At 40.2% G+C, this 24,016-nt stretch overlaps 1 protein-coding gene across 1 annotated transcript; it reads right to left on the bottom strand.

Moving 5' to 3' along the window:
• Positions 1–313: 313 nt before the first annotated feature.
• SGPP1 (sphingosine-1-phosphate phosphatase 1) lies at positions 314–19,978 on the bottom strand. Its single transcript, XM_064156460.1, has 3 exons — positions 19,050–19,978; positions 6,477–6,566; positions 314–4,800 (listed from the first exon to the last, which is right to left on the bottom strand). Exons 1-3 carry the CDS (start codon positions 19,665–19,667, stop codon positions 4,249–4,251), a joined length of 1,260 nt encoding a protein of 419 aa, XP_064012530.1. The 5' UTR covers positions 19,668–19,978; the 3' UTR covers positions 314–4,248.
• Positions 19,979–24,016: the final 4,038 nt, after the last annotated feature.

The raw sequence follows: 24,016 nt of genomic DNA on the forward strand, positions 1-24,016 counted from the left end.
AAGTCTAGTAAAAATTAGGCTAAAAAGAATAATCTTGCCAACCTCAAAAGCAAGGGTATTACATTGACACCTCAGAAGGCAAGTATGACATCTGTACACACACCAGATCATGGACATGACCTTCAGGGTTCATTCTCAATGTAACAGGGAAGGAACTCTGTGCAGAACTCCCAGTAAAGTTAACAGGAGTTCAGCATCCATGCCCCTTCATACCATCAATTAAATACTTTATGTATTGCATGTGGGAAACAAAAAAAAAACCAAACTAATTTCCATTGTGTACAGAGAAAGTAAACACTGAAATAGGAACAACTTTTAGCACAACAGATGTGTTTACTTACAGCATGCAAGGTTGGTTTGTATGTCTTTGAGCAGCAAACAGCCACTAACAGCCCTTAAGTATTTACAAGTTTAAAATTACAATCCTCACGTAAGTAGCAATTCCTTACAAAAAGTTCAGGACACTCTCTGGGAAATAAGCAAGAAATGGAGTAAAAATATTGAAAGCAGTAATAAAAAAAATAATACCAAAGGAAAACATAATGGCTCTTAAAATTCAGAGAATTTAACACTGTTCTGGTAAAGACAAAAAAAAATAAAGCCACATATCACAGAGATGCCATTTTAAAAGAAGTACATTTTTTGTTGTTTTGGTCTTTTTTTTCTTCCAGGATAAACAATGTACATAGACTTTAAAAAACTTTGTAAGTAAATAAGCAAAATAAAACACCCTTTGGTTTGCCAATTTATTTTAGAACAGCTTTTGCAGTTCTTCCTCCCCCTCCAGTTTACAGGGTAAGTGGTAAGGCAAATGTGATCAGAGACTGAAGAGCTTCATAGGTGATCACACAGAAGACATTTCCACTCAAGTCCTTGGTACCAGCAGTAATAGTTTGTTAGGGTTTTTTTGTTTGTTTGTTTTCTAAATCAACTTGAAACATTTGCAAGATACCAAATTCTTAAAAACTTACCCAAGATGCAACTCGTAGTTCTTACTGAGGGCTAAGTCAGAGAAAATCCTGCTCCTGTGTTTAAGGCAACCTGAGACTTCAGCCTCTTGGAACATAGAATTTTGTGCCAAGTTAAAAATCTACACAACAGGTTTTCTTTTGTGAAAGTAATCAAATAAGACAACTTTAACTCATAGCTTTTTGTAACAAATGTGTATTTGTATCTACTTCCATAAACCAGTGCTATTTCACTTTTTGGGACTATACAACCTGGAGCTGAGGAAGTTGAATAGCAGTGACATGACTGTTTTTGCACCACTTCATGAAAGGTTTCAAGCATATCATTCCTTCTGAGAAGATATTTGACTACTTTTTAAAGCTATGCTAAGTTTATAAGTACTTTGGTGCCAGATCATACTAGTGACATTTTTTCTTCTTGAACTCTAGGAATAGCCTAGGGTAAAGGAAGTGTTCCACTTTGACCTGCTCTTTTGTCAGGCCCGATTTGAAGGGAACTCAGGTTATTAAACAAAAATACACTGCAAGTATTTAAACTGGATTTTTGCATTTTTGCATTTCTGTGGTTCTTTACTTTGTACCAGTATTCATATTGCATGATCTTTTGTGCTAAACTGCCCTCTGGCACACAGCTTCTAACAAAACATGAAATAGAATAGTAAAACTTTCCTCATGTAAACTTCAGTGAAGTAGTTGCATTCTTGGAGACAGGGTTGCAAAGGTGCTGCATTTACATTCTGATGTACATTTCTTGTGTACCAGACGATGTGGTACATGGAACATGACATTTTGAAGTTACCCAATACAAGAAAACAGAAAATAAGTATTCATAACAGTAGAATGTGCAACAGTGCAGTTTTCCTTAGCCTCTTCAAAGTCCTTACTGATGTTTTCACCCATTCTAGACCTTCCACATTTGATTACTTTCCCTTAATAGCACAACAGAGCAAGCACAGCTAGAAAGGGCAGTTTTAAGGGCACTCATGATGTAAATCTGAACTTCCCAGAAGTCAAATATGTACCTTAAAAAGAAAAATAGATACTACTTATGCTTGTTTGTCTCCTGTGCCAGAATTTAAACATTTTTCACCATCAATTGTAAAGCTAAGGTATTTAAGGAGAGTACATCCTATTTAAGGAGAAAGATAGCCTATTATTTTCACAAGTCATCAGACTAATGTAATTGGAGATACACAACTTGCTCAGGGCTTTAAGCATAAGGCATTTTGTGTACATTTCCCCCCAGCTATTCATTTAATTACTATTTTAACGTGGCAAAGCCAAACCAGTGGAAATCCCTTCATAAAAGCCTTGGAAACCAATTTACCTTTTCTGCACATTCAGCATTAAACAGTGAAGAGGAACACACAGAAAATTCAAATCCAGAAATATGCACTGAAACAACCATTTTCTACTAGGTAAGGTCTTTTCAGCTACAGAAGTCGTTTAACACACTATCAGTTCTGAATACATCAGTTTAAATACATTCATAGCAGTGCATTCAGAATGCACTGAAGAGATGCATCAGGAAAGCCAGCTTTTCACATCATCCAAGGCCAGTGTACCGTTACTTTTACTGCTTTGAGGAGAGACACAGGAAGATAATTGTGTTAATTTACATATTAACAGTCTGGAGGTATGAGCTCCAATACAAAAAAAAGCCTTCCAATTCCAAACACTGTTTACAAAGCTTTGCATTCTCTCTCATCGCTATACTGCACAACAAAGATCATGGTTTTTCTGACCAAAACAGTACAATGTGAAAGTAAGTAGCTTATGGCCAGCCAGTATGACAGCTCTTGCTGCAATATAACATTTCCTGACATGGGATAAAAACAACCAAATTAGGCAACACATTAACATAGACAAAATGAAACACAAAACAGGCACATGAAATTAGTTGAAAGGTCATATTCTACTTATCACTTAAAGAAAAGGATCATGAAAGGCTGAAAAGTGCCTAATAATTCATAAAGTTAGATATGCACAATCTATTGATGTATTGACCATACTGTCCTGACTGCTCACAATCTGCCTATCAGAATGATTAAAAATTTAATTTGATCATTATACAGTCTTATCGCTATCTAAATCAGGTAAAAGTGACTCTCACCTTTAAATATTGAATGTTAATGCACAAAAATACAGATATTTTCTCTAGAATAAGGATTATTTCTAAGCAAACATCTAAACCCAATGGTCTTTCTCAATTGGTTTGAATAAGTGAGACCCCTTTCCTTGCAGAATGGGCTGCTTTTTATTGTTTGTATGTTTAGATAATTAATTTTGAGCATCTGTCCACTGTATAAACAATCTTCAGAAAAATATATCCTCTTCCAGTAACTTTCAATACACATTAAAAATACTTACAAAAGGGGTTATTGTCCATTTACAATACCTTGAGCTTAAGGACACAATTCTTGGGTCATCTCATATATGCAATTCTGATTAAGCTAAACTGCACATTTGCATTAACTCGAACCATGTCAGCAATGTGGGCAATCTAACATTTAAAAGTATCTGCCTAATTATGTTGCATTTTAAATAGAATTAGATTTTTTTTCATCACAGTATATATGGCATTTCTTAATTTAGCAACAGAAAGGCACGATCATTAAACCATAAAATACAGTACCTGAATCATACGTGTTAGTGATACCTACCAATGCCCATCCAGACATTTTATTCTAGAGGGAGGTAAACAAAAAGACTTGTGTTCAGGTTTGGGCTTTTCTTTTTGGTTTTGTTTTGTAGGGTTAGGGTTTTTTAGAAAAATTCAACCTCATTACAAGTTTGGTCCACGGGAAATGCCTATTAACTGAAACATCTTGAAGCAAGACTTCAGGAAAGAAGAAAGGAAAGCAAATTTAACAGTCTATGGTCCAACAACTTGAATAAATTACTATGAAATGGCAAACAGATCATTAATGGAGCTTTCTGATGAGCTGTCAGACACCTGTTAAAACCTCAAGGTATACAGGTAGGGTGTGACAGACATTCAGATACATTCACTGCATCACACGCATACAGACTCAGGTGCAGCAATAAGCCTAGACATAGCATTTAAAGAGTTTTAGCACTTCTTGTGGACTGATATTTGACTTGTGGCCCCATACCATACCCAAAGATGTGCAAAGTTCTTTAAATGCTTTGCCTGCCATGTATTGCTGTTAAAGTGAAGACCCTGCTAAAGCCAAGCTCACCCATCTTCCCTTTGCAAACTAGTGCAGCTCTTCAAAAAGCAACTAGCTCTGTTCTCCTCATTTAACAATAAACTGCATCAGGAAAGGCCAATAAAATGGAAGAGGCAAGGAACAATAAACATGAGAGAGAACCCCACCATTCCATATGTAATATAGCGATAGGGAAGCTCAACTTCCATGCGCTGTCTTGCTTTCCGTACATCCTCATGTGGTATGCGAAATATTTTACATGCCAGTGGAATGGTAGCTTTTTTCATCGCTACTTTCGTTAACAACAGAACGATTACTCCAATCAACAACCGCAGTATGGCTTTTCCAAACACAGTCACAGTGAGAGAAGAAAGAGATAAAGGTAATGAATCGGGAGAAGGATCTAGCTTCAGACCCATTATGTAGTTAACGTGAGAGCCACAGGCTACTCCAGCACCGCAGCCCAGTATCTGAGCTGTGTCTCCTCGTGATGTGCTCCAAGTGTCTAGAGTAAATGAGAAGATGCCCAGGGCTAAGTGCAAGCTTATGATAATTAAGGGTGCATATTTGTAAGTTAAGTTGAAGTTATCAATCAGGTCCACAACTGGATGGAAGACAATCAAGATGAGAACAGCATACAGAAATCCAGCAATAACATCCTGTTGAAAAGACAGAAAGATAGTTTCAGTGTAATAATCACTTACAAAAAATATTTTAGTTGCATTAGAAAGAAGAAAAGCATAGTTTTTATGTTGCTTAAAGTGATTTGTCAATTCCCATCTCTTCTCATATCTTGCAATATTATATCTTTAACATAAAGTAAGGAATTGCCTTTGGTCACCTATTAATAGGACATTTGCATAATGATCAAAACATGAACAATCATGAATGAAGCTGTGATCAAATGATCCATGATCAAAGCTGTAGATGCTTCTATCTGCTGGCTACAACAGCTCTAGTCCTGGGCTTGTACACTCCAGCCTACAGCCTCCATGCCAACATACAGGCATGTTAGCAGCAACAGCTGATAAGTTGGTTGAGGATCACTGCATTTAGGCATTAGAGTGGCTTATACTTTCCACTCAAGCTTCAGAATTAACAGTACTGCAAGAAGGGACAACTGTTTTGCAACTAGTAGAGCGGAAGAGGTAACTTCTGTGGCTTTACACTTGATTTTCAGCTTTGTTATTGTTTTTAAAGTGTTTTAGGTTACTCTACTTGTAATTACTTTTCAATTACTATAGATTGACCAGAGAATTATCTGCAGCTTTTGTCGTGAAGAACTTGCTGAAAGCCTTTTACAAAGTCAAGCACTAGAAACCAGATCACTTTTATTCACATGCTTGTCAACTTTTCCATGAGTCATGAGGTGGTATTTTCTTCAGCAGTATTTGTATTGCTCTTTGATGAATCACTTGTATTCACTTCTACTAACCGAATGCTTGATAAAAGCTCCAATACAATTAACTCAAAGTCAGACTTGTTCATTTCAGAAATAACATTCCACTACCTTTGCCATCCACCACCCTCTATCCAGTTTAGGCACCATGGCTGCTTTACATTACAGGAAACACATGGTTAGTTGTGTTCACTCAAGTGTATAAGATTTAGATATGAAACTGCTGAATACTCTGCATGATGCATCACTCTCCATTGCATGACTGTTCTAAGACATGACTTGCCTGCAGATACATCAGTTAATTGCTGTGGCTGTGACATGGGAAGCCTCCTGATCTCTAACACAAATGTGTCATTTAGTCTGAGATGTCAGCTTTAATACTCATTACCAAGCTGCTTTCTACCTGTTAGCTTTTCTCCTTCTAGTAAGTGATCCTCAAAAACCTCTTAGGCCATCCTTATTAATGGGGTCTTACATCCCAGTTACCATATCACAGTATTTTTCTTTTCCCATTTTTACATTTCTGTTTCAGATGGGTTTTTACATGCCTTTTTAGTAAGTCTTGCATTTGTCATGACACTCTGAAACACATGTACTTTGAGCAGTGACAGGGAACCAGAGTGGATATTAACAGACACTCTCATCCTGCAAAACTAGTTCTACACAGTAGAAGACAACTTAATCTGCTTTAGTGCAGTGATCAATTTTGGCACTAAAAATGCTAATAAATATCAGCTAAGTTTCAACTGTGGCTTGAGTTTATGAAAGTATAAATTAATAGCAGTTTGACACCAGCTGAGAAATAGAAATACTCTGTTCCTTCATGATAGGATATTCTAAATATATATATATATACACATACAATTACTGCACTCTAAAAGTGTGATGGAAGTTTATGAAATAAAGTTAAAAGGTTTAGTAGGATTATTTTCTTACCAAAATTGAATGCATTCCCATATAAATGCGACTACAGCAAACCAAAGAACACCAGCAGAATGCAAGGATCAATCCAAACATAAGGGGATACTGGTAGGGAAAAAATGCAGAGACTGTATTTAGAATTTCATAAAGTCAAAACATTAAGTCAAACTTTTCCAACTTTTTTCATTGTCCTTTTCCTTCACATTCAGGATATATGGATTTCAGGGCACTGGTCACAACTTTTCAGACAAAGCAGTAACAAGTTGGATCTGTGTGGCAGTAACTCCTGTCATGTTATGATATGCTAAATTAGCAATTTGGGAAGACTCAAGTGTTCATTAGGAACTGTGGAACAATTTCACACCGGGTAAAGCTGCTACTTGATGTATTAGTATTGTTAATCCACACAGAATCCAGTAACTTCCCTTCTTTGGAAGAAGATCAATTCCTAATAATTTATGAAGAAATTCAACTCCTTACTCACTGGGGTTCAGAGTTTCTGCAATCCTTGACTCAACCTCTGAGAACAGTAATGTTTTTATTTTCTGCAAACTCATACACTTCCTCTTACAATCCATGTTTAACAAACAACATTTCTATCCTCTGACAGATTTTTTTTTTTCTTTAATATATTTACCAGGAACAAGCAAAATCCTTAGTTTTAGTAAGCACATACCAGCATGTGCAGCAACTCAGTATTTTAACTTAATTAGGTTTTGGATAAGTTTTAGTAAGCACATACCAGCATGTGCAGCAACTCAGTATTTTAACTTAATTAGGTTTTGGATAAAAATATGCTAATTCCTATCTTGCAGCATAGTAAGAAACACTTTCCCCACTACCATATTGCAAAACATTGTGTAAGACAGGATGCAACTTCCTTTTTCTCAATATTAAAAATAGTTCTACAAAGGATGCAGTCACAAGACAAAGTGGCATGTTGACAAAATTGTTTAACTTCCTACATGAAAGAAATTATCAACATATTCAATATAAACAGGCAGTCTAGATAGATGCATGTGAATCTCAGAATGATATTCTAAGAAGTACATGCAGTTTTCTTGCTTTTTCCCCTGCTCCTTTTATGTGTAACCTGAAGGGAAGAATCACAATAAAAATTAGAGAAAGCATCTTTAATCTTACTGGATAAAGTTGTGTGCTCACTGTGATGGCCACTTAACAGACTGACAAGGTTCTAAAGGAGTCTTTAGATGAAAGGTTTGAGAGAAAGCCATCAGTCTTATGCATTATTCCAACATTTTCCTAATTCTCAGCCCCAGGACTATGCTAGCAAGATAAACCTTCAACAAGAAAATTCTCAGAGAACTGGGAAGCTCGTGTTTCACATCAGAAGCAGATTTCACATTAAAATCAATTCTAAATGCCCAGCTCACAGTTGTCTTACGTCTAGTTTAAACTCCAATTTCTGTAGCAACATTTGTCTTTGTTTATACTACACTGATCCACAAATTGTACCTAAACAAAATTATGTACTTCATGATTTATTTCTAATAGGAATGATGGAGGAACAAATGCCACTAGTAACTAGGTCACACCCAAGACACGACTGCAGTTATCAGATGCTGACATTGTTATAGCAGCCACAAAAGTGATCCTTGTACACTGTGCTGCACCACCAGAATACATTATTGTAAGAGCTGCCCCATCACTCATCCCTATTATGCCTTCATCATCATTTCCATTTATCTCAGAAGTAATGCTGCCTGCTCCAGGAGAACACTGAAGAACACAATTTCCCTGCATAGTGCTTCTCCACTCCTCCCCTGCAAGAACTACATGCAGCATTTCTGCCTCGGTATAGAAACAGATATATCCTATATCCTCTAAAGGAACTTCAAGCACCTCTTCACATGCTCCACAAGATCAAAGTCTTCAAAGACAGATTTCCTGTTAGTCTAGCAAGGGAAGATGTACTACTTCCAGAAGCAACGCAGACTTCTGACCAGAAAATAGCATTGCAATAACTCTATGGTAGAAAGTGCTTGTGTGTTCACACCTGTCAACAGTTTCAAACGGCTTAGCCAGTCTATAGGTTCATTCTTATTTCCCGGCACACATCTTTTCTGCTTTCAGGTTCCAGTCAGGGATAAGGCTTCTCCTTTCATAAACACAAGACTTTTCCTGTGTTTCTGAAATACCTGACAGCATCAGAAGATGGAGCTGTAGCAAGAAAACCAATGAAATGCTGGGATCAGCGTGCTACAGCAGCTAATAATAGTGTGGGGTAAGAAGTGTGGACTGTATGGGAGAGGATGTCAGAGCAGCTGAACAGCAAGACTCCAAAGACCAAGTATGAAGGAAAAGGTGTAGGTATACCTGTTCCAAGAGTCCTGGGTGGGTCACTGTAAACAGCAGAGAGAATAGAGGCCTACAACACAATCCCTATGAAGAGAGGTTGAGGGAGCTAAGGTTGTTTAGCCTGGAGAAGAGGAGGCTCAGAGGTGGCCTCATTGTTGCCTACAACTACCTGAAGGCAGGTTGCAGCCAGGTGGGGGGTTGGTCTCTTCTGCCAGGTAACCAGCAACAGAACAAGGGGACACAGTCTCAAGTTCTGCTGGATATTAGGAGGAAGTTGAGTGATTTGCCATTGGAATGGGCTGTCCAGGGAGGTGGTGGAGGAATCACTATCCCTGGAGGTGTTCAAGAAAAGCCTGGCTGAGGCACTTAGTGCCATGGTCTAGTTGATTGGACAGTGCTGGGTGTTAGGTTGGAATAGATAATCTTGGAGGCGTCTTCCAACTCAGCTGATTCTATGAGCCTATGTTTGCTCCTACTTAGGAACTCTCAAGGGAAAGATGAGGGAAGAAACTGTATCAAACACTCTGACTTGAAAGGAAATTTTGTAAATAATATTTTACTCTCTCATATCTCACTCTAATTCCATTTTAAACAGTATTGAGAATAGATAGTCATTAAAACATCTGAAAACACTGGCCAGTTTAGCTTCTCTGTACCAAAGCATCTGTATCCAAGAGCTTAAACACTTCCTTATTGTGTCCCAAATAACAAGTCACTTATTCATTTAACCTCAATTCATACATTCTTAAGTAACAATGAATTTTTAAATTAAACTGAGGTAAATTATTCTTACTGAAATAGCTTTAGCATGACCTATGCACAAAGGTGTCTGATGCATTAGGCGCATGGTGATTTATGTTATTTCTAATGTGTAACAATCATCCCCACACAAGTCCTAAGCCTAGTTTCTCTTCACCCAAGACAGCTTATTCACTGCAGCATACATAGATGTATTGTACCCAGTCCACTAATAACAAAGCAGAAGATGAAACAACTATTCAAATTTCCTCTGGAATAATATTCCACACTACAAGAGTTAAGTCAGTTTTTGTGGTTGGTTCCCACACTGAACATTCCCACCTTTATGCAGCCAGTGCACTTGGACAACTCTCATTTTATCTAAACTGGTAATTCTTTTACTTACCTGTAATAAAGCTTCAAACAAAAAACATCTTTGTCTGAAGTACAGGAATAAAATCTGACCTCAAGATTTTAGCCTTCTCCTACCCCATTATGGTATATTATATCCATCTTACCCATGCTGCCTACATAACCAAACTGATTTTCTCCCCATGATCCCAGTACCTACCTGTGGAGCATCATATAACTGTGTGGACCCTTTGGGTCTCCACAGTGCACTGGTCTCTTTAGACAATTGCAGAAATCCTTACTTCAACACAAATAAAGCACAATACTCTGTCTCCTCCTTGGCCTGCTTTCAAACCTTTCAGAAGTAGCCACTGGGTTCAAGAGTTCCTAGACTTGAACTGGTACCACCTGCTTAAAATCTGCCTCGAGGTGATAAGGCAACTGGATAGATTGTCCTTGCATGCAAGGATAAGTGTACAAGGTGACTAAAGGAGAGTAACAACACTCCCACACATCTTGCAGCTCAGTGAGAACACTGCTCAGCAGCATGCCAAATCAGAACACCTACGGAGGACATCATCTTGGTTCTCATGAAAAAAGCTGATGCCATAAATTTCATTCCAAATTGTTGTCTGAAAATAACACAGTATTGAGGTACTAGCAAGTGTTTTCTACATGTTATTTCATCTAGAAAATGACTGCCTATATTTTGCACATAAACCCACCTTATAACCAAAGTCTAAGTATCTGTAACCTCCCACTGCCTAGGCATACAAAATATTCCCAAGTACCAAAACATCTTCTATTCATATAGTAGTGCCTTAAGGCTAATAACTTTTTCTAATCAGCCCTTGCTTTGCAATAAATAGTAGATTTCACAAAGCTTCTCTCTCAACTGCAAATGAATCTCCAAAGACCACTCAAAACCATAATGGCTTTTACAATGTTTTCAACTGACAATAGGCATATTTCATGAAAAATTAAATGTGAACAATTTTAACATAAACTAATTTCAAGCAGTCAGGAGAAAAAAAACAAAAGCACTCATTTTTGAGGTTTTCTTGGGTTTCTCACTTTGGAAAATACTGTATTCACAAATTTGAAGATTAACAACAATTGATTAACTTGGAGTTAGAAATTTTAGAACTATACTTGCAATGACAGACTGACCATCTCTACTTCAATGAAGGATATTAAAGACAGCTAAATTCCAGCAATTTCAGTCTGACAGTTCCTCACAAACCAAATATGACTTACAGAGGCATAAAGGAAAAAAGATCAAAAGTTCACTTTGTGATGGTTTGGGTGTTACCCACCCCCCACCCCTCCCCTTAAGAAAATTACCCAGACTAGCCTCAGCAGCTGGAAATTAAAGAATGGAGCTTTATATTTACAGCTTAGCACAATACACAAGCAGATATTTACAATATATACAGCTATAGACAGAAACAAACAAGTTGAAAAGTTAACACAGAAACACAACATCCCTCCCAGAAACCTGAGTCCCCAGGACAGGCTCCCAACCACCCTTCCACCTCCCTTCTGCCCCTCTATCTTGCCCCAGACTTTGCCTTATGTTGAAAGTGAGTTTGGAGAATCAGACAGGGAGGTTAGGAAGTACACAGATTATTAATTAGGCAGCAAGTTAGAGAGAACTGCGTGCAGCCAGAGCAAGCAACTCTGTTATCTATATTTCTGTTCTTGTTTTTATACATCTCAGCAAGCCTATGAGTGCAGTAGACATCACCACTGTTTCCTTTTCACAGCCCACAATCTAATTCTTCTCACCCAAATATTCCAGCTAGGCTCAAACTAGCACACACTTTGACCTCTCTTTCCTAATTCACTTCTATTCGTATTTAGGCATCACAAGGCAGACTGGCATCTATCTTCTTTCAGATGAGGGTCTGAGAGGTTGCCAGAGCTAACAGCTGGCAGAGGCAGACATAAAACCCAGGTTTCATACTCTCAGCTTATTCTGACAAGAGAATTGACGTATCTCCATTCTTGACCATACTTAAGAGTTAGATATCTGGGAACAGTCCATTTTAGACACAAACATCTCAAACCCTGCCTCCATGCCCTCAGTAATACCATCCTATTTGCATCCTCAAAAATCTCATTATGCCTCCATAGCTACCATGCCACTTCAACAATTTTGAGTATGGGGTGTATTTATGCAACTGCATACTGCTTTCTTGTATCTAAACTAAAAAAAAACCCAAACAAAAAACAAACACCAGCAAACAACAAGCCCTGCAATCTGACAACTTTTGCCTTGATCAAAAATAAATATGCTTGCATAGCATTTAACTTGAACTTCACGTGTTGACTCAAAGCCAACAAGACACAGCATTTTTTGCCTTGATAAAAGTAGTCCACATTCCATGTTAGATCCAATTGGTGACACCCAGCTTACACAAACATTTTTCAAAAGCCAGAATAAAATTTAGATAATATTAATAATTATGTAGTATAAATACAGTATTAGAAGATGAAGTGGAGGTTGATGGAATTAACAGCAAAGGAGAGATGTGAGGTACAGCTAAACGCAATATATAGCTTAAAAATATACCCTTGTTGACCTTTTGGCTTTTAAATCTTTGAATTGATCTGTTTCTTTCAAGACAATATACCTATTAATAAAATTACACTAGTCTTGATGTACAGGACCAAGTGACATCACCAAACACTTATTTTAAAAAAGGATTAGGAGGTTTGATTTCTTAAATTCACATATTAAGTTAAAGACAGGAATAAGGCTGATTGAGCAGCCTACTCATCTTCTCTGGCCTCAATTTTGTTCCCATATCCAGAAGATTTTAATAAATTAAACTGAATTAAATTTGTCATATCTGGAAAACAGCAGTGAAACCACCCCCAGTTAGTCTTTGAGAATTTTATGCTCTATATTTTTACTGGGAAATTCCCATTTATTTAACTGCATCCTCTGGGAAGGGCTTGCAAGCTTCTGACAGGATCACACAGCAAATGCTTCCCGTGAGTGCCTATCCTCTTCCCTCCCCTTAATCTGACTTTTTGCCAAGAGTCTTAATAACATAACCATTGTTGGAAAATGCTTATAAGGAAACAATCTGTCCCAAAAGCTTTGACCTAGGTCAAAAAAAAATCTTTCTTTCATAATAAGGCATTCTTAAAACACACTCGAGATGTTCATTTCTTTACTTCTTGAATACACATTCCACAGTGGAGAAGTTTCCAGCATCCAGGAAAGTTTCTCCAAAATGATTTTCTTATATTTTCAATATTCTACAATATTACTCAATGATCATTTAAAACCATATAACAACTCAAAAATTCAGCTTGAGACAATTATTTTGGGCCAGAGTTCATTGAAAATCTAAGCAGTACTTGCAGCAACAGGCTTTTAGAATGATATTTTGGGTGTGTATTTGGAACAGTCATAGGAAAAGCTATATCCATGTTTACAGCAACGAACCACGGGTTCACCAGATGAGTGCAAAAAGCACAGTGCATAAGAGATTTTCTGGAGGATGCAGAAAAGAGAAGAGGATGGTTAAGAAGGAAAGAGCACCCATTAGTCAATTTAGGAAGAAGAAACAGATAAAACAAGTGGCTTTTCCAAAGAGGCCAAATGGTAAATAACACTGGTTAGGTTATTTTTATCAATTACTTCTTTCTTCCACTGACAAGCCTTAATATTAAAAAGCATAAAAACGTGTTACAGATCATTATGAGAACCTCTTAAATTCCAAGACAAATATTTCAGTGCCAGTCCTGCATACAGTTGAAAAAACTTCATTTTCTGCTACATATCATCTGAAAAGGTATTAAGGAGTTACAAGAGGAATTATTCTGTTTCTTCTTTTCCTTCAAGTCATTTAAAAAAGCTAACAAAAAAAAAAACAACCAATCAACAACCACAACATCCCTGGATACACCTAGTAAGAATTACACACAGTATCACAGTATCACCAAGGTTGGAAGAGACCTCACAGATCATCAAGTCCAACCCTTTACCACAGAGCTCAAGGCTAGACCATGGCACCAAGTGCCACGTCCAACCTTGCCTTGAACAGCTCCAGGGACGGCGACTCCACCACCTCCCAGGGCAGCCCATTCCAGTGTCCAATGACTCTCTCAGTGAAGAACTTTCTCCTCACCTCGAGCCTAAATCTCCCCTGGTGCAGCTTGAGGCTGTGTCCTCTCGTCCTGGCGCTGGCCACCTGAGACAAGAGAGCAACCTCCCCCTGGCCACAACCACCCTTCAGGTAGTTGTAGACAGCAATAAGGTCACCCCTGAGCCTCCTCTTCTCCAGATTACCTGCATGTTGTTCTGTTTATGCCCCAAACACCTAAAACACAGCTTTTTTTTCTGCAAATTCAAGTTCTCTCAGGTTTAATCAACACATCCTATGTGAAAGCATAGGGAATGTTTTACGTATGTACAATTCGCTAAGAGGAAAAATTGCTTGAGAAGTATTTCCTTTGAGCCATTTCTCCATTAAAAACTCTGCATCTAATCCACAGCACTTGTTTTTATCTATTGCCTCCAAGGTCCTTTATATGAAAGATTTGCTTATGCAAAATGGAAAAATACATTTAATGCAAATCAACACAGTTTAACAGGACAGGCTGCTGCATACCTCTGGCAGAAATTCTCCAATGAGATTTATCAGAACTAGCTGTGCTGCTTGTAAATTTTTAAGAGCATCTGAATCAAACAGGACACTTTTTTTTCCAGTTTACTTCACAAACGAAGTACAGATGTTAATATGGTCCACAAAAGACCATCTTACAAATCAAGAACACAAGATGAGGCCAGTGCTGACCCTCTGAATTGCAGCAGCTTTTTCTCAAGAGCTTTTCATTCATTGTGTGGGCAATCTGGTTTTTAGATCACCCCTTCAGTTAAGCTTTTCACATCAGAAGAGTTTTTGTTCGACTGTTTCTTTTTAAACACACATGTAAGAACATGAATTAGAGAAGCACATATCTATCTGCCTTGGTATTTCATACAGTTTTAGAATTTCTGAGAGATCTCTTCTGAAAGGAGTTTCTACTTCTACACACAGATTTCATGTGTGAGAGATGGACTACTGTGTGTAGCTTCCCATTTATCATTACATCATTCTCATTGATAATACAAAACTTTCAACAAGGTCAGATACTTAAACCCAGGATTTGACTACTTTCTGCAAAATCCTCACTATAGCAGCACTGTGATTGGACTATTCATCCAGCCCCATAACCAATTATCCCTTGTTCCCAGTGGAGATCTGAGAGAAGTTAGCCTTCCGAAATGAAAGCGCAGGCACACAGTTTTAGAGGTAGTATTTAGTAGTTGTCAGTGACAATCACAGAACAATGCAGATCTCTCTGAAATCTCAATACATACCCTGTCAAACTCATCTCTTTTGATTAGATTCACCATCTCCAATTGATAAAAGTAATGACGAGGATGAAATATTTCTGAAAGGGTGTTAGATAGGGCTTCTTACACAATTGCTACTATAGAGAGTCAGTAGAGCACTAATAAAAACTGGAAAATACTTTTAGGTGTGTCAAAAAAAGCATTACAGAACAGATGCACTCTCCTGTAGGTTTGGCAGCAGTGCTTATTAAGGTTGCCATTACCATCGGCGGAGTGGAAGCAGTCACTGAAGACACTATTTGCATACAAAACATTGGCAGACAAGCTTGCAGGGAGGACAACGATGTCGTGTTTAGCGATCTAAACTGCTTTAGAAGATAGGTCTGTTAAAATATTCATACATTTGATTAATGTAGTTACAGACGCCAGCTACTCATCAACCAAGGCTCTGGGCTTGTGCTGAATATCAACTTAAAAGTTCGTTCAATGGCCTACAGTGAGAGTCAGCAATTCCTGACTCAGCTAATTAACGCAGAGCTCAGGAAGGAGTGCAAACCCATCACTTCCTAATCCAGACAACTACTGCTAAAACCAGGCTGCATTCTGGAGGAACTCTGGCAAAAGCATTTTCTGTCTTCCTGACAGGTTCGAGGTTTGTTTTGTTGTTTGGGTTTTTTGAGTTTTGAGGTTTTTCTCTCTTCAAAAGAAAACTGCAGTTATGTCACACTGAGTTACGATCCTAATTCAAGCACCACTTCTAATCAAGAATATATTGATATATATTTCAAGTAAGCAGCTCAAAGTAATCAAAACATAAAGGAGCCTTTTTATTGTAGTCTCAGCCTTAGGCTTTTGGAGATTAGTTTCTAGATAATTAGCAGTTCACACTACCTCTTCCTCCTTGTTCAGGAAATTATATAAGGCAGCTCAGTTCAAACTGTCACTATTCCAAAGAAAGCAGGCTTTCTCCGGGGTGATAAAGGTGTATTTTGCCCAGATCACACGAAGAGCTATAATCTCACTGTCTTTCAAGCGTTTGTCCTCCTTTTTCAGGGTAGCAGAGCTTCAAAGGCAGAAAAGAAAAATACTAACATCTGTAAGGCTTCTAACTTCTCAAGAGTCTTTGGCATGAGCTTTGTATTTCAAGGTTACAGAAGTGTCTTTGAAACAAACAGCTTCCCTGCTGTGATTTAACAATATCAAATAAAGATTATGTAAGTGGAATCAAAAGTTTCAAAAGCACACTCTTATAAGGAAAAACTGGAAAGTTATACTCCATAATAGACAGAATAGAAAATTACCTTAACAGAAAATTTGTTTCTGCCTGGAAGTTTGCTGCACTGAATATTCCCCCATGTCTGTCTCTCTGTGGAAATCTGTCACAACTACCTTAAAAATACATCATCTCTGAAAATATTTTAATTGAACAACTGCATTTATAAGCAAATACTTTTGTTCTACTGTAGATAGTCAAGAATCCTTTTGATTACTATGTGAAGGGAAAATAATGCCTAAAGGATTAGAATTATTAGAACTCTCTGCAGGAAAGTTATAGCTGTATCTGGCTAAATTCACAGTCTTGCTCCACTATGATTTTTCTGGACAAACAGTTCTAAGATGTGGGCTTATCCCCATCACTGTCTGTGCAATGCATGTTTACACTGAAAGACTGTACCTTTACATTTGGCAACAAGTTTAAATCTAACCATCTCTATCTACTCATAAGTACAATTTAATCAAATTGAGTCATTACAAGTTCCTTTACAAGCTTTACAAGAAGTTCCACCGTCGATCTTTTTTAACCCCTCCTATTTCCAGCAAACATGACTAAAAGTTGTCACACAGATTGTACTTCCTTCAAAACAAGTAAAATATGTGGAAGAGTAAAATGCTGAACAGCAGAATAGTCACCTTCTTTAGTGGTGAATCCAAAGACAGTAAACATGCCACAGGTTAACTTCTGATTAATATTTGGAAGTACTTTAAAAATCAGTAGGTTTTTTTTTTTTAACTTGATATTTCAAAATGTTAGAAGCTGGTTTCAGAGAGATGTCATTTGTACCTATTTCATCGGAAAAAGGAATTAAAATCAAGACTCCAACCCTTTGCTTCCTCTTTTCTTAAGCATGGTTCAATACGGATAACAAGGTTGAGCATTTAGGATTTCTTAATATGTATTCCTTATTTTTAGTCAATTAGCACAAGATTTCACAGACAACTGTTGCAGTGCTGGCAAAATGAACATCGAGCTTGGTTTACTGGCAAAAAATACCATTTCACATGTTGCCAATTTGCTGGTTCTATAAAAGCGATCAAGCTGGGTTCTTTGTACATATGACATCAGTAATACTGATACTAACTAAACGAGGTTTCCCACATGCAAGGAAATAGAAATCCACTTCATTCTTCAAACTGCCATCGGTCCTATACATCTAGCAATAATGAAATATTACATTTTAGTCATGCATTAAAACAAACAAACAAAAAATCCAAAACCAACCAAACCCCAAACCTGAAGCAACTCAGTAATAAAACTCCAAATATTAATTCCTTAAACACCTACGAGGTGTGGTATTACCTGATGCCTGCACAATTCCAGCAGAGTGATACTTCACACATTCCTAGCAAAGAACATGTATGTCTCATAGCTTGCTTCTGGGCTCACTGTATCACCTCGTAAAAGCAGATACAGAAAGTTCAGCTGACCAGGTCAAATACAACCTCCAACCTTCGCCTATCTCTTTCTTTTCAAACACCCATTCTTTATGCTGATAGAGCCACGAAATGTCACACTGTGAAACCAAGGCAACTCGTGATTGTTATCAGCCCCTGCATAAAGCCATAAGGGAGTTCTCTCTACCAATATGGTATGTGTCTGGCTTAAACCAGGCAAGCTTTATAATGAGAATTCGTAAACTTTAACAACTTAAGAGTAAAATTCCTGCATAACTTCTTAAAGCCCTGCACTGAATATTTGTTGCCTGGGAAAGGTTTGTCCCTCTTTTACTACTGCAACTGAAGCAGTGATTTAGAGCTGAAGGCGTGCTGTGCTTTCTTAAAAGTCCTTAGTGTTGCCCACACTGTTAAGAGCACGTACATGCAAGCCACAGCTTGCACAAACCAGATCATCAAGAGTGTTATTTTAACTTACTCTATTGACCCAAAGCACAATAATCTTAAGATTTTGCTGAATGAAGGCGCTGTAAAGATCAGAGGTTATTAGTTCCCACTAATTATTAGCACATTAATAGTTGTAAAACCGTCTGAAAGTATAGGTACTCCACAAAACAGAAACAGTTTCTGGTTAACAGGTAACAAAAGGTTAACAGGTAACAAAAACTAAGAAATAACGTTAGCGAAAAGGACAAAGCTACGAGTTGATTCAAACTACCGAGTGACTAAAAGCAAAGAAGGATCAGCAAAAAGCCCTTTAGTTCCTGGCTCCCCACCAAATTCTCAGTCAGTGAAACAAACGTCTGTAAAAAGATCAGATGCCTATCCAAACTTTGTGCAAAGCTCTAAACGAAGTTGAAAACAAAGTCGCAAGAACAAAACGCAGATTGCTAACCCAGACTTTGTAACGCATATTGAGCTACAACCATTCACAAAGTCAGCAGAACTTCCATCCAGAAGCCAGAACTCCGACAACTCATTACCTGAGCACTCGTCTAGATCACACTAAAATAAGGGAGGCAGACAAGGAAAAAAGGCACTAATTCAACATTTTCCCAAGTCCATGCCTCCCCTCCCAAACGAGATCAAGTCAGAGCCCTGCACCCCGGGGATGGGAAACACAGGGAGAAAGACGAGGAGGTAAACACTACCTGCCAGCGGCCGTAACTGAGCAGCAGGAGAGCCAGGGGGATGGCGGTGCCCGACATGGCGTGGGTGGAGGGCATGCTATACTCGGAGTTGTAGAAGACTTCCAGCTTCACCACGGGCGGGGAGGCAGGCCGCGGCCAGCGGATGACATCCTTGGTGCACTGCCCCAGGTACATCACCCACACCCAGATGATGATAAGCCTCCGCCCCAGCCAGGCGTCCAAGTTCCAGATGCAAAAGGGGAAGAAGAGGATGTAGAAAAGCTCATTGCCCAGCTCCGTTCCCAGACTGAAGAGATAGTAAAGGAAGCGGCTACGGGTGGAGAACTCCTGGCTGCCGTCCTCCTCCGTGAGAGAGTTGCGGCGCGGCCTCCTCCTCCACCGCTGCGGGGGGACCGCCCCGCCGGGCACGGTCCCGTTGCCGGCGGGATGCCCTTGCTCTCCCACTCGCTCCGCGGCCGGAGGCCCGCCGTTAACCACTGGCCCCCCACCTCCAGCTCGCTGTTCCGCGTCGGCCCAGCCCGAAGGCCCCTCAACGCCACAGAGACGCTGGAAGGCGGCCACTTTCCGTGGGTCCTGCAGGTGGGCAGCCAGCAGGGCTAAGCGTCGGCGGAGAGTCATGCTGGGAGAACGAGGCCGCCCGCGAGAGGCGGGCTGAGGACAGCGGAGCGCTGCCCGGTACGGCGAGCGGGAAGCTGAGGTAGTGCTTCGCCGGAGGGGCGGCAGAACGGACGGTGGTTCCTCTGCGCGCCACGGGGAGGGGGGAACTTCTCCCTGAGGAAACCCGCTCGAGGGCGGAGAGTCACCGAGCGACGGACACCGCCCGGCTCCTCCCGCCTCGGGCCACCACTGACCGCCCTCGGCTCGGCTGCCCGCGCCCGCTCCGCCCGCCCGCCGCTCGCTCCCTCACGCGCGCACCCGCCGCCGCCCCTCGCCGTCACTGCTGCTCCGCGCCTGCGCACAGCGCCAGCCACCACGGGCATCCCCCGGGACACCTCACGGCGGCGCGGATTGGTAGCGACTCTTTCCCTGTCCCGCCCCATACGGGCAGTGGAGCCAATCAGGGCCTAGCACGGAGCGAGACCGCGAGCGGTGTGCCTCGGCCTCGAGCGTGAGGCGCGGAGGCTGCGGCGGGGTCTGGGTGCCGGCGGGGTCTGGGTGCCGGCGGGGTCTGGCTGCCGGCGGCCCTTGGCCTCCACAGAACCCTCGGGGCAGGCCGGTTCCTGCTCGAGGGCAGCAGCCCTGTCACCGGCATCACTGGTCTCCGGCCAGCTGTCCTTCAGCTTTGGGGTGAGGTGCTGCCTCCCTCTCCGCACCCATCGTGTGCCACCTCCGAGCCCTGCACTCTACTGCCTCTGCCCAAATCGAGCCCGGAAGCCTAAAACCAGTGGTGTAGAGATGAAAGGACAAGATCATTTCAGATAGTCTGTGATCGGTTTTACCTGCAGCAGTCAGCGGAGGTGATGGAGTCAATGGGTTACCGCAGGGACATGGAGCAGGCAGCAGCTGAGGGAGATTTTTGCTGGGCGTGAGGGAATCATGGAATCATAGAATCAACCAGGTTACAAGAGACCTCCACGATCATCTAGTCCAACCTGACACCCAGCCCTGCCCAAACAACTGCACTAAGTGCCTTAGCCAGGCTTTGCTTCAACACCTCCAGGGACAGCAACTCCACCACCTCCCTGGGCAGCCCATTCCAATGCCGCTCAGTCTTTCTGTCAAGAACTAACTCCTAACATCCAGCCTAGACCTCTCCTGCCACAACTTGAGACTCTGTCCCCTTGTTCTGTTGCTGCTTGCCTGGCAGAAGAGACCAACCCCCACCTGGCTACAGCCTCCCTTCAGGTAGTTGTAGACAGCAATGAGGTCAGCTCTGAGCCTCCTCCAGGCTGCACACCCCCAGCTCCCTCAGCCTCTCCTCACAGGACTGTGCTCCAGGCCTCTCGCCAGCTTTGTTGCCCTTCTCTGGACACATTCCAGCACCTAACATCTCTCTTGGATTGAGGATCCCAGAACTGGACACAGGACTCAAGGTATGGCCTGACGGGTGTCTCTCCATATCCCGGATGGGCTTCCACTCCTCCTCTATGCAGGGCATGCATGGCTTAAAGTTCATACAGAGATGAAAACTTAGGTACTTTGAAAGTCCTTTTAAAGTGAGAAATAGGAGCCTCGGTCACCAGTGCTCTCTCATGCCTCTGCCTATGCAATACATGTTGACCTACACACAATGCTGTAGTGAAAGTAGCTAGTAATGCTACTTTGAAGAGGTACTTGACTCAGACATTGTGCTAGATGATATTAACACTGGGTGCATGCAGTGCCATGAAAATGGTCCAATCTCAAGACGAGGAAGCCTGTAGAAAAACTTAATTGAAAGACAGGGTGTCTAAAGAGGTTGCAGTAGTAGCCTTTGTGTTGTATGGCACTTTTAGCCGTGATGTGGAAGCAAATCTAAACCTATTTAAGTCTTAAATAATGATGAGGAAGAAGCACTGATCAGGGCAGATTGTAGAAACATCTCACTCAAAATTTGTGAATTTTAATCTAGCCAAATAAAAATATATCTTAAGAACCAAGTCTGGTGGCTCTAACTGGAGAATAGAAGACTATATTTGGGGAATGTAGTGACTTTGAGAAGGATTTAAGGGTTGGACTAAGTAAGCAGTCAGATATGGGCTGAACTGTATGCTGCTGTGGCAGAAAAGGATGAGTCAATATATTAAAAGAAGGATTTTTAAAAGCCTAATTTACTTCACAGGGCTGGCCTCAACAATGCTGTCCATGGGACAGTACATACAGACCTGGGCTTCAGTTCTTAAGGAGTACGTTAGAAAGAGCAAAAACCTGAAGCAGAATATTCTGAAGGTGGGAGAAAATGCATACACTTGGAGGGTTTTAGGAGCTCAGGCTGTTGAAAGTTATCTAACAGGGGACTGGGAGGTGTCTTGATTGTAGAGTACAGGAGTAGTCCTGGGGGAAAATACAGAATATTAAAAGATTCTTTAATCTTTTCAAGAAAGGCATAATAAGAAATAATGGCTGGAGGTAAAAAGCAGAGAAATTCAAAGAGGAAATAAGACGCACATTTTTACATGGTTAACCGCCAGAACGTATTCCCAGGAGAAGTTAAGGAACGTTTAATGTCTTCTGTTGAAGGTTAGATGTATTTCTGAAAATGATATTTTAGCCAAGCAGAAGTTATGCTTTGTGTTATTGGACAGTTACAAGTTGAAATCTGATGGTCTGTGATGCACGTAGCAACAGGCTAATCTAGTTGGCCCATAATGGTTTAAGTTTTAAATGCCAGAAGCAGATGTTTCATTAATAACCATGAACATTACAATCTTATTAGAATCTTTTTTTTTTTTTTTTTGCTTTAAAACAGTTATGATCCATAAAAAAGATTACCTGAATTAAAGTTCTGGCTGTAGAACATACTTACTAAGACAAAGTATTGCCCTTTTACTTCCTTCAATTACTTGGAAAAATTTCTCTGCATTTCCATTTAAATTTCTGGAGGAATAGATCCTTGCAAGAAAATTTCTTACAAAGTCTGGATAATAATCCTCTAAGAAGTATTTCATAAGGTGATCATCAATTATATAAAATTGCCTCAAGGCCAAGAGAATTGGAACACATCAAATGAATCCTGATGGATTTCCTGTATTGTGCATTATCCATTGCATATGTTTGCCTTCTACAGTTTTAACCTCGCTTGAAACATTATCATAACATGAATAATTATATTACCAGTGGAGGAGCTGCTATTACTGAAAGAGGGATGAATGAAATATAAATAAGATTTCAGATCAGCAGCTTGGCAGAGAAGCATGATAAAACCACCCCTGAAATAGTACGATCAATGTTTCTATCTTGAGAGTGGAAGATGTGTTGTCATTTCTGTGCCTCCAGTGAAATGTGCGATGCTAATCCTGAAAGATACGTGTGCTTCCTAATTTGCATCCTTCCCTTTTTCCTGTCTCTTGAGCAGAAAATGCAAAGACAGGAGTTGAAAAACAAGCTGCTGCCTTCTTTTGTGCATTTTCCCAGGGTCAGGCCACAAAAAAATCTCTCCTTAACCACTGAACAAACTGCAATCTGTTAATTAACTTGATGATGAATTCTGGAATGAGATCTGAATAACTGTACAGGGATAAAAAAATCACAGTGATTACAAAGGTTAAAATCAGACTTGTCTTTATGATACATGCTTGATAACTTTTTGAAGTTACCAAGTTAAGCAGAAAGTGTTTGTGTGTGTGCTTGAAACTTGTTTACTTTGAACTATTAGGGTGGAAATTACATTATGTTAGTACTGGAGTAGCTTTTAAATGACCTTTGTGCACTAGAAGTAGATAACCATTGCAGTGGGCACTCCGTGGAGTGCACACTATAACTGAACATTTCCAGATAATGTGTTTTCCTTGTGCTATCTGTGAAGCTGTGGCCCCAAAGCTGTCTTGAATACATTGCAGCTGTCTGAGCATGACACCCATAACGCATGCATTTTCAAGCCTGCCTGCCAAACCAGCGTACTCACAGCCACATTCCCACAGGCTGTAAATAATTGACAAGACAGCTGTGGGAATCAATGGCAAATGAGGAGCAGAACACATCATGCTTACAGCTACTGCTATTGACCGCCCTGTCCTAGTGACAGGAGCGGAACCAGGAGTTCCTTTTTGAAGCTTGGCATCTATTTGGATGACCACCGTTAATATATTTAAGGTACCAGTTATGCCTTTAGTCAATTGGAGACCAGTTTGTCTGAGTCATCAGCAGCCAGTTGTTTTTCTCTCAGTACAGCTGAAGGAGCAGGTGGCAGGGCATTCTTCAGCATTGCAGGACTTGTTTCCTGTCATCATCTGAAATACCTTGAACCTGGTCATCTTTCTGTGCAAAAGATGTCTGTATAATAGCATTTAGTGAAGAGAAGTAATGATGAAGGATAGTGTCATGATTTA

The sequence above is a fragment of the Pogoniulus pusillus genome, chromosome 1 (genome assembly GCF_015220805.1).
Source record: "Pogoniulus pusillus isolate bPogPus1 chromosome 1, bPogPus1.pri, whole genome shotgun sequence".
Lineage (NCBI taxonomy): Eukaryota > Metazoa > Chordata > Aves > Piciformes > Lybiidae > Pogoniulus > Pogoniulus pusillus.

Bases quoted from the DNA above. Each gene is read 5' to 3' on its own strand.
- SGPP1 (XM_064156460.1), bottom strand. From the start codon at position 19,667: ATGACTCTCCGCCGACGCTTAGCCCTGCTGGCTGCCCACCTGCAGGAC. The intron at 6,567-19,049 runs GTAGTGTTTACC...TTTCCCTACCAG, and splicing joins TCAGTTACGGCCGCTGGCAG to TATCCCCTTATGTTTGGATT. The intron at 4,801-6,476 runs GTAAGAAAATAA...TCTTTTCAACAG, and splicing joins TGGGAATGCATTCAATTTTG to GATGTTATTGCTGGATTTCT.